General features: G+C 38.1%; 3 protein-coding genes and 1 long non-coding RNA gene across 5 annotated transcripts in view; 1 reads left to right on the top strand and 3 right to left on the bottom strand.

Annotated features, from left to right (window-relative positions):
* LOC106653778 (myoneurin-like) overlaps positions 1-14,948 on the bottom strand; it is a 115,536-nt gene that overhangs the window by 6,673 nt on the left and 93,915 nt on the right. The gene's annotated exons all lie outside the window — the stretch shown is intronic.
* On the bottom strand, positions 1,001-2,261 carry LOC106653761. The gene is made up of 3 exons (XR_001339417.1): positions 1,906-2,261; positions 1,501-1,636; positions 1,001-1,421 (listed from the first exon to the last, which is right to left on the bottom strand). It is a non-coding gene; the product is annotated as an uncharacterized LOC106653761 (long non-coding RNA).
* LOC106653755 (acid phosphatase type 7) lies at positions 5,720-8,039 on the top strand. The gene is made up of 5 exons (XM_014373308.2): positions 5,720-6,151; positions 6,254-6,358; positions 6,433-6,627; positions 6,704-7,031; positions 7,103-8,039. The coding sequence occupies exons 1-5, from the start codon at positions 6,112-6,114 to the stop codon at positions 7,794-7,796; spliced, it is 1,362 nt and encodes a 453-aa protein (XP_014228794.1). The 5' UTR covers positions 5,720-6,111; the 3' UTR covers positions 7,797-8,039.
* LOC106653754 (RAC-beta serine/threonine-protein kinase-like) lies at positions 9,658-14,640 on the bottom strand. Of its 2 annotated transcripts, none has more exons than XM_014373306.2 (7): positions 13,986-14,640; positions 12,777-13,013; positions 11,606-12,102; positions 11,330-11,527; positions 10,989-11,259; positions 10,678-10,914; positions 9,658-10,603 (listed from the first exon to the last, which is right to left on the bottom strand). In XM_014373306.2, the coding sequence occupies exons 2-7, from the start codon at positions 12,967-12,969 to the stop codon at positions 10,266-10,268; spliced, it is 1,734 nt and encodes a 577-aa protein (XP_014228792.1). In that variant the 5' UTR covers positions 12,970-13,013; positions 13,986-14,640; the 3' UTR covers positions 9,658-10,265. The 2 variants fall into 2 exon arrangements, with proteins under 2 accessions (XP_014228792.1, XP_014228793.1); XM_014373307.2 differs by lacking the exon at positions 13,986-14,640 and adding an exon at positions 13,572-13,740.

The raw sequence follows: 14,948 nt of genomic DNA on the forward strand, positions 1-14,948 counted from the left end.
TGTACTTACAACAAAGTCTGATCCATTCATAAAAAGATAACATGCAAACGAGAAACAATGCAGAAATATAAATCTCTGAGTAATAAACCTGATCGATGGTGATCGATGGATAATATGCATTCAGATCATTCAATAATTGTATTTTAATTTCAAATCAACATGAAATTGAAACAAGACTGCTAAATAAATCATATACAATTTTATAAGATTAAAGTTAACAGTTCTATGTAACTTTAAAATCGCAAGCCTTCAAAATTCACAATATATACTGTTTTGTTCGGAGCCGAGGATTTTTGGACTAATAAACCTTTAAAAACCTTACAAACATTCCTAAATAATTCTCATTAATTCACTTTTAAAAAATTGACAACTTTTATCATCGAACGTCGTAATGTGCGTCAGTTCGTGCACAATCCAAGCCGTGAGGCGTGTTTGTCATCCCTCACCCCTATCCTGCCTTGCGAGCAGTAGTTTCAACAAAAATCGAATTTATTTTACCACCAAATGACATTCCACGAAGGTCCTGTTGATGTCGCTTACTGTATTTTTAAAATCATGAAAACTGTTAACAATAACGAGATAATGAAATGTAATTTTATGCTATAAAACTTAAATATTTATCTCTAACAATAATGAGAGAAACAAATGAAAACAACTGGTTGTAATAAAAAAACTTGAAATAATTGTCGTGAATTTGTTTATTGCACTCTAATTAATATTTTCTTTGAAATATATTTCTTTTTTCGTTGTATAATATTATACATAAATATCTTAACATGCTTAACATGCTTATTCACTAGTTAGAACATAATCTCTCTCTTCGTTATACAACTCATTAATAAAAATATATAAAAATAAAAAAATAATTTTACTCGTTAAATATACTTATCACATATTCAAATTTATCACAGAGATAATTTGATTATTTTTTCTTATTTAGTACATTAAGTGAATCTTTGGCTTTCTCAATTGATTTTGTAAAAAGCATTTCCGGAGTATAATTAAATATAACATGAAGTATAAAGTTATTAAACGTTTTATAAAAAATCATTATGATTATGAACCATATCTAGAATTATGTTGTGAATCTTTTGTCAGTTGTGGTGAAGCCACATCAGTTTGTCAGTTTGTTTCTTCTATAAGTTGATGTGTGTGAAGTAGTAGACGTGTCGCTGCTAGGTGGCACAGAGCGAAAATGTAATTCACGCGAATAAATTAATCAAGTATGCGAATTAAATAGAACTAAGAAAGCTTGTAATTTTGAAAGCCTCGAGAGAGGCAAAAGAGAGGGGAACAATTTGGTGTCCTGTTTTCTTGGCCAATCTGTCTGACTCATCTGGCGACAATCTAATTGTAGATTTTGGTCGCTTGCGAGTATTTCCTCTTGATCTTATCCTCCGCCGAAATCCGTGCATTTGGTTCTGTAGTATTAATTTTATTTTTTAAATAACTATTAATCTTCTATTAAAATAGGTTGAATTTATTCACATTAATTCTTACCCGCTTTCGCATTGTCCATGGAAGACACTTGCATCTCGTCCAACGGTTCATAGTTCATTGGCGTACCATCTTCCAAAAATCGTTCCGAAGCTCTTCGAGATATTAGTCGATGCCCGCGGAACATTGATGGAATAGTCTTTAAAACCGTACATAACAAAAATAATCAAGGTCAAACAACTAAACAAATACGAGACATGCAAATCAAATACTATATTTAGTAAGGACACAAAAAAGTTTCAGAAGTTTGACCATAGCCGAGCACAATGAAACACAACGTCATTAAGATACGCTTAGAATAATTGAGCATGAAAAATTATTGGAACCATCAATTGAATTCGATTTGATCGGACAGAATCAATATTAACGCAGAGTATTTGCCGGTTACAATATCACTCGAGTTCATACCTTTTTGTCTTTATGTACCACTGCTAGTACTGCTGCTCTGGTCCAGAAGAGGTTGCCTGCCGTCGAGAGATGTTTTTCGCGTTGCAAACGATGCCTCTGGATGTTGCTCCAAGCGCACAAAACAGGAGGTCGATTATATTTGTCTACTCTCGTCGATGGCGATGGATTTTATTGCTTGAAACAATAAGCTTGCTCAGATCGCAGTTTTACGATTTATCCGGGGCCGACACGTGTGTAACGTATTTAATAACTGTTATTGTTCTTAGTGCGCTACTCGCTCTGCTCTTGCACTATGGCCGATCGAGATAGTACAGAAGAATAACATCGATATAACGTAGATTATAACACATGAAAAATTTGACGCGAGACGGCGTGTATTTCACATAGCAGCTACGGAAAATCCTGTGCAATCAATGGCATCGCGATCGCGCGAGATTTGAAAATGAACGGAGTTTGCTCATATACACACGTAAAGACGGTCCGGGTCGCAGACAACAAGTGCAGAGAAAAATCGAATATACTTTACCACCAAATGACAGTCCACGAAGGTCAGAAAGACTTTGCATGCGCTTTTTCACAAAGAAAAAAGAACAAAATAGAAACGAGATACAAGCAGGTCGAAAAGATTTCGCATGCAATAAATGCGTCATCGTACATCAAGGCTGCGAAAATTAAAAAAAATCGATCGAATAATGTGTTTTCCTTTTGAGATTATTCTGTAAAAGTAACGTTTAAAAAATATTTTTCGCAAATATTCGTTGAACAAATACTTCTTCAGATCATAATTTAAGCACACACTCTCAAAGTTACTCAGAAGTTCCTCAGATGACTTTAGAATATTCTACACGTCCTTCATTTTTTTTCATAACAAAGATAGTGCTTTGCTCGATCTATTCGCTAGCTGCATGTTAATGGAGGGGGTCGCAGCGCTGGCATAGACTTTAACATGTGCTCTTACGGGAATTCATTCAAAAACTGCCAGCGGCGCTCACAGAACTAAAATTTATTCGTAAGAAATAACTTGGAATTTCTCCAAAATCGGGGCGCCACGGGTTATGCAGATAGCCAATAGCTGGCGGTGCAACTGGCGGGTTGCTCTGCTTTGCTAGCTGCTATAGTCAGTTCCTCCGCATCCGTGCGACAGTTAGTCTATTACTTTCTCTTTCAAGTGTCAGTGCAATCGTAGCTTCCACCACGTGTTTAGTGATCAGTTTTTATCGTCTCGTGTTCAGTGTTGAAGTCGAAAATTTTTAATCACGGAAGTCAATTTCACGAACAAATCAATTCGAAATGTCGACGAATAATGACGATGAATACTTATCTTATTTACGAAAAAGGTACAGTTTTTTGGAAAGAATGAAAGAAGTGGAGTTTAGACGCACAAACTTTTGCTACATTTGTTCATATGATATTTTAGATAGAGAACCCCATTTTCGAGACAGAGTTTTAATAAGCTTGATGAACTGTAAAAGTCTATTTCCTACTGTTGAAGATAAAAAATATTTTTTTAAATATGCTTTGGATAACCGTGATTTGAAAATGATAAAATTATTGTTCGAGGCGGGAAACTTGAAAATGCACGAGGTTACATTCGAAGATGGAATGTCTGCTCTGCATTTTTTGGTTGAGGTAGTGTACGAAAAAAAAGATTACTTACGTGATCTTAGTTACGTAGTAACACCAAAAGCGGGAACTTTAAAGCTCATAGAGTATTTCTTGGAGAAGCCTCAAAAAAATTTCTGTGACAAAAGTGGCTATACATATTTACACGGAGCTTGTATGTTGGGAAATGCGACTGCAGTGAATTTACTTTTGAGTCAAGGCGTGGACGTCAATCTCGACACATACACGTTTTCGCCGCTTCATATAGCAGCCCAGTACAGACACGCTGACATTGTTGAAATTTTATTGACACATGGGGCCAATCCGAATAAACGAGACCCAGAGAAGTTCACGCCTCTTCACGCCCTGGCTCGGCTGTGTCTATGCCAGTGCACCGACGACCATACTTTGTGCGACAAGAGAAAACCAGTTGATGAACTCGTGAAATTGTTGCTCGATAACGGAGCAGATATGGAAGCTCGTAATTGTCAAGGGTACACTCCGCTAGGTCTGTCGGTTTCTCGACTTGACCTTCAGCTCACGAGGACACTTTTGAAATTTGGGGCGAAGCTCGAAAATTTAAACGAGGATAAAATTTTCAACATGACATTCACACCACTGGAATTGAAAAATTATCCTTTAACTTTGAACATCATCGAGATGTTACATTTGTTGAAGTCGGCTGGCTACGATTTAAGTTTACAAGCAAGACTCAGAATGATGAAATATTGGATGCAAAGTCGAGGAAACGATACCGATCATCTTATCTGTAAAACTGATGGTGAGTCATTTAATTTTACCAATATAATTATATTAATTTATACTATTTAATGATTTTTTTAAATTTGTTAGGTCCTTTGCAAAACATGATAACTGTCAGGCATATTGTGGAAAAAATATTTATTCACCGTAAATTTGGACTTTATATTAAACAAGAAGCTGAAGATTTATTGAGTCAACAAATTAAAAAGTTAAATACAATCAATGTAAGAAATTACGTTGGAATTTATCAACTTGATCGTTATAGAATTAATATTTTGACGGCCGAAGTTGAGCGCACAAAAGAAATCATGTTAACCGACGACGTTTCGCTGTATGAAATGTTGCAAATGAGCTACAGTGAGGGTTATTCGCTAATAAAAGGTATAAAAAATTGGCGATTGCCCGCAATGGACGATATTTCATGTACGCTCGTGAACATCATTGCAAAACGACACTTGGCGAACGTTTTGATACGGCCACATTTGGAACGGTTAGTAGCCGATCTTTTCATGACTGATCATTGCCAATTGAGTCTCCCGTACCTCGCTTGCCTAAAAATTGCCGAATACATGAGCGATGAGGATCTATTCCGTTTATGCCAGAAGACAAACGAAAATCAATTACGACCAAATACGATCCGTCGCAGGAAAAGGTGCCATGAGTCAAGATCGTCTGGAGGTTCTGAACCACCGGTGCGTCGATCGCGCAGACTGCAGAGCCTAAAATTCAAAATTAAAAAATTTTAAAATTTAAAATTATAAGTGTAAGTTGTTTTGATGTGTGATAAGGTTTTTGGTTTTGTCCTTGAGAGATTATAATGTGTTCTATTCAAGTAATCATCTCACTTAGCTCTTTGATTGCTCGTGTACATAATGTATATTAAGTATTATTGTAATCATAATTATCAGCTGATATGAGTTTATGTTCTGAATATTGTATCAAACATTATTAATGTGATATGATTTATTTATAAAACTTTACTGAATAAAATTGACACTTATGGATAATATGTGTTTAGACCTATTAAATTATTTTTTAATTTCTAATCTACATACGATTGCAATAATATCGATCAATAAATTCTATGCAAATTAAGAAGATCAAAGTTAGAAGTTAGTCAGTTAAAAAAGTACAAATAAAAAATGAAATTGGAAATTGCAAGTCTTGATATATAATATTTTACCTTGATCCAGAGGTTTTTGGACGAATCAACATTTGAAAACTACCGCTTTATCATTATCAAACACGAATATCGTCAATTCGCCCTCGAAAAATGGCCAACTTTTATCCATGGAACGTAGCTGCAAACATTTTTTTCGCGCGCACAATTCAAGCCGTAGCGCGTGTTTGTAAACCTCCCCACCCCTCTCCATCCTCGATTTGCGCGCGCACGAGTGTATCTGCATTTCTCGCTCGTCTTTCGCACGTTGTTGCACACAGTGAGTCTCGCTGCTGACACGCGAGTTTGCGTCCGACGATGTCATCAAAATAAACCACCGTGATATATAAATGCAGTTGTGCGTTACAGCGAACTTTGTTTGGTCATCCTCGGACAACAGTCACGGAATAGCAGACATCAAAGCTATATTATGACGCTGCGATAGAGTGAGAGAGAGAGAGAGAGAGAGATACAAAGCAGCAGTGGACGTCTCGATGTAGCGCAGTGCGGATTAATCGCAAGACTGATAAGCAGAATAAAAGAAGCGATAGCTGCGACACAGAGAGGCGGTGCAAATAGTTGTGTTTATAGCGCCTTTATTCGGAATTTTGGGCGGTGGGAATCGCTGTGTTTTTTATCAACGCGCAGCTACTTGTCGAAGCGGTGATTCAAATTATAGATTCATGCGACGTAAACAAATGTCGCTGGGAATCATAATGCGACGTGAGTTTGCTCCTTTCTCTCTTCCATTTTTTTTTTTTTTCGTATACCATTGCTCAAGGTTGAGTCTCCGGTTATCGTTTCCTTTTTTATTTTTTTTTATAGGAAACACGATGATGCTGATCGCCGTCCTGGCTGTGCTTGGACTGCTGAATTCGGTGGTTGGATTGGTGAAGTATCAACCCGAGGCCGTTCATTTGTCTTTCGGAGGTACGTCATTTACCTTTAATCAATGTGAATTATACTGTGTCAGAAAGATAAGATATGTTTGATTGTTCATACAGATGATGTTCACGACATTGTTGTTACATGGAGCACGAAACAGGATACTGGAGAGTCGATTGTTGAATATGGCATAGGAGGCATGATTCTCACAGCAACTGGTAACTCTACTCTCTTTGTCGATGGAGGCAAGAAAAAACACCAACAGTACATACACAGAGTGTGGTTGAAAGATCTGACACCTGGCAGTAAATACGGTGAGTCATTGTTGTTCTTTGTATCGGTTAAAGCTTTAATGTCGTCTTACTCAATGCTGTTGATTGATTGTTGCAGTTTATCACTGCGGTAGCCCTCTTGGTTGGTCTGACATGTTTTACTTCGAGACTGCACCCGAAGATCAAGAGAACTGGTCACCGGAGCTTGTCATATTTGGCGATATGGGCAATGAAAATGCTCAGAGCTTGGGTAGACTCCAAGACGAGACTCAGCGTGGCTTATATGATGCTGTTATTCATGTGGGTGATTTTGCCTACGACATGAATACTCACGATGCAAGAGTGGGCGATGAGTTCATGAAACAAATTCAGAGTGTTGCGGCTTACTTGCCTTACATGACTTGTGCTGGTAATCATGAAGAGAAATACAACTTCAGTAATTATAGGTAAGGCAATGGTACAATAAATTGTTTAGTTCAAATGTAATATTTCTTATCAATGTTTTTTATCGCTTTAGGGCTAGATTTACAATGCCTGGAGATTCTGAAGGCTTATTTTACAGTTTTAATATGGGACCCGTTCATTTTGTAGCGATTGAAACTGAAGCTTATTATTTTATGAATTATGGACTGAAGCAGCTAGTCAAACAATACGAGTGGCTAGACAACGACCTCACCGAGGCCAACAAGCCCGAGAACAGAGCTCAGCGACCCTGGATCGTGACGTTCGGCCACAGACCGATGTACTGCAGCAACGCCAACGCCGACGACTGCACCAATCACGAGACGCTCGTGCGCGTCGGTCTGCCCTTCTTCAACTGGTTCGGCCTGGAGGATCTGTTTTTCAAGCACAAGGTCGACCTGGAAATTTGGGCCCACGAGCACAGCTACGAGCGCCTATTTCCCATGTACAATTTTCGCGTGCAGAATGGCAGCCGCTCGGCACCCTACACGAATTACCGAGCGCCCGTGCACATAATCACCGGCTCCGCTGGTTGCAAGGAGGGCCGAGAAAAGTTCGTCCCGCGGCAGCCGTCGTGGTCGGCGTTCCGGAGCTCGGATTACGGCTATACCCGCATGAAGGCGTACAACAAGACCCATTTGTATTTGGAGCAGGTATCCGACGACAAAGAGGGCGAAGTCATTGACAGAGTTTGGTTGATCAAAGATGACATTTTACCCAGATACGTTGACGTACCGATGAAAAACTAAAGAGACCAAGTTTCTGCGACATCGATATCTTTAATTTATGTTTTAACTTTTCAAAGTATCGATATGTACATAATATCTGTGATTTAATCTTAAAATGCTTTGTAAAAGTATTTTTTTTTCTTGCAATTGAAGGATTATTAAAAGGTGACTTGGTATTTTATGCTCAAGTCGTTTTGAGTTCGTCGCTCTTGTTATCCTCACATATTTTCAAAAGTATTTTTCATCATATAATCACGTGGTTAATTTATTTCAAGTTGACTGTACTTTTGGTTCAATAAGAATTTATTTTTATAAAATTTATCTACGAAAATAATTGTTTCTTTATTTTGAACAATAATGTAACACAAAAGAGATTTAGTACGTATACAGTTATCATAAAATATATATTATATAAAACATATAAAATGTAGTTTGCTTACCATCGTGATTTCTTCATCCCCGTTTGTAACAATAACGTCCTATCAAATAATCCTATTAAAATTTCTAAATTACTAATTGTATGAGATTTCTAGTTAAAAAAGTATCATCATTGCCTAATTATTTTCATTGGACTTCTATATTTCAATCAAAAAGAATTTTTTTTCTAAACTAGGGTTGTTCTAATTTTTGTTCTAACTAGGATTGCTTAAAGAAAATACGGTAAATTTTCGTATAGTATTTTATTTATAAACGTCATATGTAAAAGACAATTTTCGCAAAATTTTACTCTTATCATTTTTCAAATTGTTTAATGATTGCAATATATAATATATTCGCTATAAATCTGACGAAGAAACATAATTTTGATATCGTCTACTAGACGAAAAAAAGGTCTTTTTTTGCACTGACTACGCTTTACAATTTAGAATAATGTAAAGAGAAGTCTTAAAACTTTAAAAAAATCTATCAGATTTAAAATATTTTTAAATGTACAATAATTATACAATATATAAATTATTATTATAATTATTATCACTGAAATAATACTTAACAAAGATCTTCCGTATAACAAATTCAATTAGCGATGATACGCATGTAGTGGCTTGCCCTTGATACAGAATAATGAAAAGCTTCGAGTTTTCTTGAGAATACAAATATTCGACCATCGAAGAAAACCAAGTGTAAATAATGAAAAAAAATCGACAAATTATATAAGCTCCTTTTTACATAACATATAGATTTATATTAATTAAAACCCCACACGTTAAAAATAAAGAAAATAAGTCCATAAAATTGTCATATGGATCACACATGAATGCAAATAAATATATTGGCTACGCGAAAAATGAAAAAAAAATTATAGTCTCAGCCAGCACAAGTAATTGATTTAACAAATAAATAAATTTAAAATTTCAAGACAACTCCTCTGCTTACCAACAGTTTTTAGCACAAGTGATCTATATTTAATATGTATAAATATGTATCATTAATAAATAAACCTGCCATTTATGGAGGATATGTATTTTAACCTATAGATTAGCAGTTTGCGTTTTTTTTTTTTAAGCATCACAGTTCTGTGAAAGGCGACACTCCGATCGATCGTCAATGTTTCTTCGTTTGTATTCCGTCTAAAAAAGAATGTAGAAAATTGCATTGAACTCGTGTTTCTTTTTTTAATTGCATACCTACAACAATAACAACAACATCAACAATAACGCATCGTCGTGTTCAAACGAAGCTTAAATCTAATATATAAATATCTGTAAGAAGCTTTTTGTCAAGGTTGTCGCGTGTACCGCTCTTAAGCGATTTCTTATTCACTATTATAAGTCTAATTATTTCGGCAGTATGCCAATCGTTTTAGAATGAATGAGAGTACGGGAGACGAAAAAAAGTTGATTTAGCTCAACCATTTTATGCCTCTCTTTTTCTCTCTCTTTCGTTTTTTTTTTTTCATTCTGGCAAAAGCCAATAGCAATATAAATTAGAACACGCTTCCATACTCATACAATTTTAAAATTCGCAAATTATCAATCGCTGATTGTAATGAGAACAATGATTTTTCAAATAATTTTGTAAATTGGCTACAAAAAGTCGAATTGTTCTGTCTTACACGAACAATCAATATAATTTCATAAAAATATCGTATGAAATATCAGACTTTCAAATGTTCAATTGTTTCTAGAAAATAATTGGTGCACGAATTGATAAGCTATTATCTAAATTCTCTTTAAATAGCTCTTCAATCACGTCTCAAAAATGGTATAAAAAATTACCAAAGACGTCACCAATTACTTTCCATTTAACTAATTACGATTTGCGGCAGTTTCATTATTATTATCAATAAATTCTTCAACCTCAAACAAAATTGGGTAAAAAAAAAAATTATACTAAACAAATCCAATGCAATTTTTCCATCAAGTAAAAATGTCAGTCAACGATCAAAAATCAGTGGACCTTATAGTTTGTTTGTTTTCTTTTTTCTTCTCCCGTAAATGTACAAAACGTTACGCCTCTCGTATTATTGCGGTTTTAATAAATAATAGGCCGTCAGTGATTGATGGAAATGGACGCGGACGTGGCGGCCGAGTGGCTCTCTTGATAAGAGAACTGCGGGAAGTGCTCGTTCTCCTCGACGATGCTGTTGAGGCCGCTGCTGCCCAGCACGCCGGGCTCGGGCGGCGTCAGCTCCACGCTCTCGCCGGTGAACTCGCTGTCGAAGTAGCGCGTGTCGGTGTCCGACGTCACCTGCGGCTTGAACGGAGGCGGTATTTTCTTTTGCACCAGATCCGACCAGTCAATGGAAGAGAAGAACGCGTGTTCCATTATGTCTTTGGCGTCGTTGGGACCGCCACCCAGACGCTTGTTGGGGTCCTTGATCAGGAGATCTGCGAGAAAAATAATGCACTTTTAGTCCGGGAGATCGAAATTTCGCATTCGCATAGTTTCGTCGACAACTCACTCCCTAACAAATCCTTGGCTTCGTTGCTCAGAGTCTTGGGGAACTTGACGGCCTCAAGAAGAATGAGGGTAAACAATTTCTCGTGATCCTTATTGTAAAATGGAAGTCTGCCGCACATCATCTCGTACATCACAACGCCGACGCCCCACCAGTCAACGGCTCGGCCGTAATCGTTGTCCTCTAATACCTCCGGAGCCAAGTACTCCGGTGTTCCACAAAAAGTCTTGGTCGTTGTTCCTGCGTGTTAAACAAATGAGAGATTTTTTATCCGAGCTCGATGTCTCTCCGTCGTCTCGCTAATGAAAACGTACCATACGTAATGTCTTCTTTGCACAGACCAAAATCTGCGATTTTAATGTGTCCGTCCTTGTCGAGTAATAAATTTTCTAGTTTTAAATCTCGATAAATGATGCCTTGCGAATGGAGATAGCCGAGAGCAGAAATGATCTCGGCACCGTAAAATCTTGTGCGATCTTCGCCGAAGACGCGCGATCGGCTCAGGTGAAAGAATAATTCACCGCCGTTCACGTATTCCATGACGAAACACAATCTGTCGGCCGTTTGAAAGCTGTACTTCAAAGACTGATGGAAAAACTCATTAGTTGCAAGGAATGTATAGGCGAATGTTTGAAATTTCATTAAATAAACTTACTATTAAAAATGGATGATTTGTTGTTCTTAAGACTCTGTTTTCAGTAAGTGTGTGGGCAACCTCATCTTTCTGTATAATCACTTCCTTTCTAAGAATTTTAATGGCATACAAATGTCCTGTAGTTTTTTCCCTGCACAGGATAACTTTGCCAAATGTACCTTTACCTAATACTTTCAAAAATTCAAAGTTCTCCAAAGTCTGAAAAAATGATTGAAGTATGTCATCTATATATCTGTGATAAATTCAGAAAAGGAAGGAATTTGGTCTAATACTTACAACTTTTTTCTTTCCAGAGCTTTTACTGCTGGATGTTCCTTGAACGCTGAACTTAGCAGATAATTCATCAAAACTTCCAGCACCAGCACCATTTGAAATAACTCCTGCCGAACTACCAGAATCAGATCTGCCTCCAGCTGATTCCATGTCAACATCTTCACTGGAAGAAGACTGTTGCATTTGTGTTTGTCCACCTTGAGCTTCGTGGGCCAATTTCTCAGCAACATATTTAATGGAATTGACCCAATCTTGTCTCTCTTGTTCTGAATCAACGTGGAAAGTTCTCTCAATAACAGTTGTCCACTGCAAACCTCTGATGATAAAAGTGAAAGGCTTGGGTCTGTCGATGGACATGATCTGACAACCTCTGACGGTGAAATTGTTGAGCGGCTGAGCAGTATTGGCTGTAAGGGTTTCTGGCTTCGTTTTGAATCCCACCAGAGTTCCATCCTCCCTGAGCACAAAATATCTCGATCGCCAGTTTTTTATATGTTCCCCTGTGCACAGAATAAAAGCATTTCAAATGAGTTCACTGGTGCAGCTAGAGCTATATAGTGATGAAACAAGACTTTGCAATGAATGTAAACAATTGTCATTACATAAGAAATACCAATTATTATCCGGCAAATTGAAGATGACAAAGCAGGAAATACTTTATCTCTCTGTCACGGCCGTAACGTTAATAATAAATCACGTCGTTTCTATATATACAGGGTAAGAGATATGTAAAATGCACGCGCGCGAGCGAAAGCAACAATAACCGATTGTTTGGAAAACAAAATATACCCTATAACCTAGAGGCAAAGCCGATTTAAGAGCAATATTAACAACTCGTTCGATTATTTCTAATAGAATTTCGAACGTCGTCGGGTGTTCGTGCGACAACATTTTAATTAGCGACGTTTTGACAATTACACACGATCGGCGCCGAAAAAAAAAAATAATAATAAACGAGCCGCTTTACGTCAATTATAAATTATATACAGCTCGCCCGGTTCGTAAACAAAGCGTGAGAAAGAACGTCACGCAGTGTCGCATTAAATCATCTTCGTGCGCGGTGCGTGGTGCGATGGTGCGTGCGTAATTCGCAATGCGTCTACATACAACGCGCGACGACGTGAATGTCGCGAGACAACGTCGAAGACGATCTCGATTACTCTTCGATAATTACCTCGCTTCTGGAGCCAGCCCTCCTTGACCACGCGATGCTCGCTCGACCATCCCGGCGGTGGCACCGCAGCCGCCGCTGCAGCCGACGTTGTCACCGGTCCATTGTTGCTGCTGCTCGTCGCCGCTGCTGCTACTGCTGCTGTGCTCGAAGCCGCGGACGGCGGGACGCTGCTCATTGTCGCGTCACTGCTCATCTTTTATCTCTTTCTTTTCGTTGCCTCTTCGCGTGGAATCTGATCTGAGAGAACGATTACACGAACGATGATTACGATGTTTATTAATTTGGACTTGTGTCGTATGTATATATATACGACGATGCACGCGCTCTCGCGTGTACGGTATGTAAAGAACAAAAAAAAAAAAAACACTCGACGACGACGAGGGGCGCACAGTGCACTGACACAGACACAGAGACACAGATATAACACACGCTTATACACTATATAAAACTCGTTTTGCGGAAAAAAGGAAAGTCACGCGAAGCAGCCGTGTGTGCCCGTATAAGCAATGTGTATTTTTTTTTGTATAAAAAAGTAACGCTGTCCCTCTGCGGCCGCGTGTGCACAAGCTATGTACACAATAATATATACAGAAACGCGTGCTTATATTACATAAAATATGTAACAATTTTATCCGCAATGTCGAACGAGAAGAGAAAAAGGAAATTCGACGAAATTCGGATATTGGCACACACACGCGATGACTGTCACACACCGACGATACAACGTGTTGCGGTTGATGCAAAAAAATGTTTCTCGACTTTTCAGCACACGCGCATTATATATATATATCTTACTTTATTATTATGTGATTAACACCGGGAGCAGCGCGGGCACATCACGAGCGGGCAGCAGGCGGCGAGAGACTGAATCGCGATCATTCCAAAAATCATGTTCTACGTATACGCGTGTGTACGTATAAACTTATGCGTGTATTGGTGCGCGCCCACTACATAGATATAATAACGCGCAGACGGCACTTTACTGTGCTGTGCTGCGCTGTGTGCCTGAAACGTCTATAAAGACTCCCCGCGCCGCGTTATATATGTATCTACTACATTACTACGCACTGCTATGCCGCCGCCGTCGCCGTCGAAGCCGTGCAGCCGCACGCACAGTTACATATCTTACGTACGAATCTCGTATGCACATGTATATAGTTGCCTTTAAATTTGTTTACTATATATATTTGAAATATCACCAACACTCACCCGAGAGAAAGAAAGAGTGAAAGACGAGCGTGTCTGAGTGTATAACAGTATAGTATAACAGTATAGTACAAAGGCACGTTTGTTTTTTTGCACGAAAATATTATTATACGCCTATATTGTCGTTGTTGTTGTTGTTTTTTCTTCCTTCGCGGCACTGTTATATTGGCCTGTTATTTTTGTTTCCTCTTCCTCGAAATAACGCATAATAATACGCGTCTTTGGTGTATATTTCAACATATATAAAAATTTTTTTCTTCTTCACATTTTCGCACTCTCCTGTATAAATATGTTTTATTGCTCTCTCGGCGTCTTCTGTATTAATACTTCCTCGAAATATGAATGGATTCACGTTTTTTTCGCGCGATATATACCCACACGTGTGTGTGTGTGTGCGAGAGAGTAAGAGTGAAATTAAAAGAAGAAGTTAATTCTCGATCGCGCGACTTTTTATTACCGTTATTATTGTTTTTCTAGTTAAAAGAGAAGCTGACACGCATAGTTTCGAGATATAGGCTCACGATGATAGATTATAAAATACGCGGATAGGAGGATACGCGCTTGAAAATAAATATATTTGCTTAGCCGAGCGAGAGAGAAAGAGGATGAAATAAAACGTCAGCGGTAATAAAGTATATTATAGGAGTGATGCAGCCGACTCGGCCGTGCACCAGCCACTGAAACTTGTGTGCACTTGTTGTTTATGTATTTTAGCAATATAGTATATAGCCGAGTATATATAATACGTTATTATTGTGCAAAACTCATGCTGCTGCAATATATGTGCACCGACTGCAGTCTGGCGGAGAAGGAGGCGGAGGGGGAAAAATGTTTCGACGCGTACAAAATAATAATGATAAATAAAACCGAGGATCCGAGTTATATATATTTGTATATTATACGAAGGTATAGAGGGGCGGACGGACACTCGTGCGCCGCTGCTGCTAATATGAACTGCAACAGCTT

This window comes from Trichogramma pretiosum, unplaced genomic scaffold, assembly GCF_000599845.2.
Source record: "Trichogramma pretiosum strain Unisexual culture from Peru unplaced genomic scaffold, Tpre_2.0 scaffold133, whole genome shotgun sequence".
Lineage (NCBI taxonomy): Eukaryota > Metazoa > Arthropoda > Insecta > Hymenoptera > Trichogrammatidae > Trichogramma > Trichogramma pretiosum.

Coding starts and splice junctions, on each gene's coding strand:
- LOC106653755 (XM_014373308.2), top strand. CDS start 6,112: ATGCGACGTAAACAAATGTCGCTGGGAATCATAATGCGAC. Junction 6,359..6,432: donor CGTTCATTTGTCTTTCGGAG/GTACGTCATTTA, acceptor TTGTTCATACAG/ATGATGTTCACGACATTGTT. Junction 7,032..7,102: donor TACAACTTCAGTAATTATAG/GTAAGGCAATGG, acceptor TTATCGCTTTAG/GGCTAGATTTACAATGCCTG.
- LOC106653754 (XM_014373306.2), bottom strand. CDS start 12,969: ATGAGCAGTGACGCGACAATGAGCAGCGTCCCGCCGTCCGCGGCTTCG. Junction 11,528..11,605: donor GCTCTGGAAAGAAAAAAGTT/GTAAGTATTAGA, acceptor TCATTTTTTCAG/ACTTTGGAGAACTTTGAATT. Junction 11,260..11,329: donor CAAATCATCCATTTTTAATA/GTAAGTTTATTT, acceptor TTTTTCCATCAG/TCTTTGAAGTACAGCTTTCA.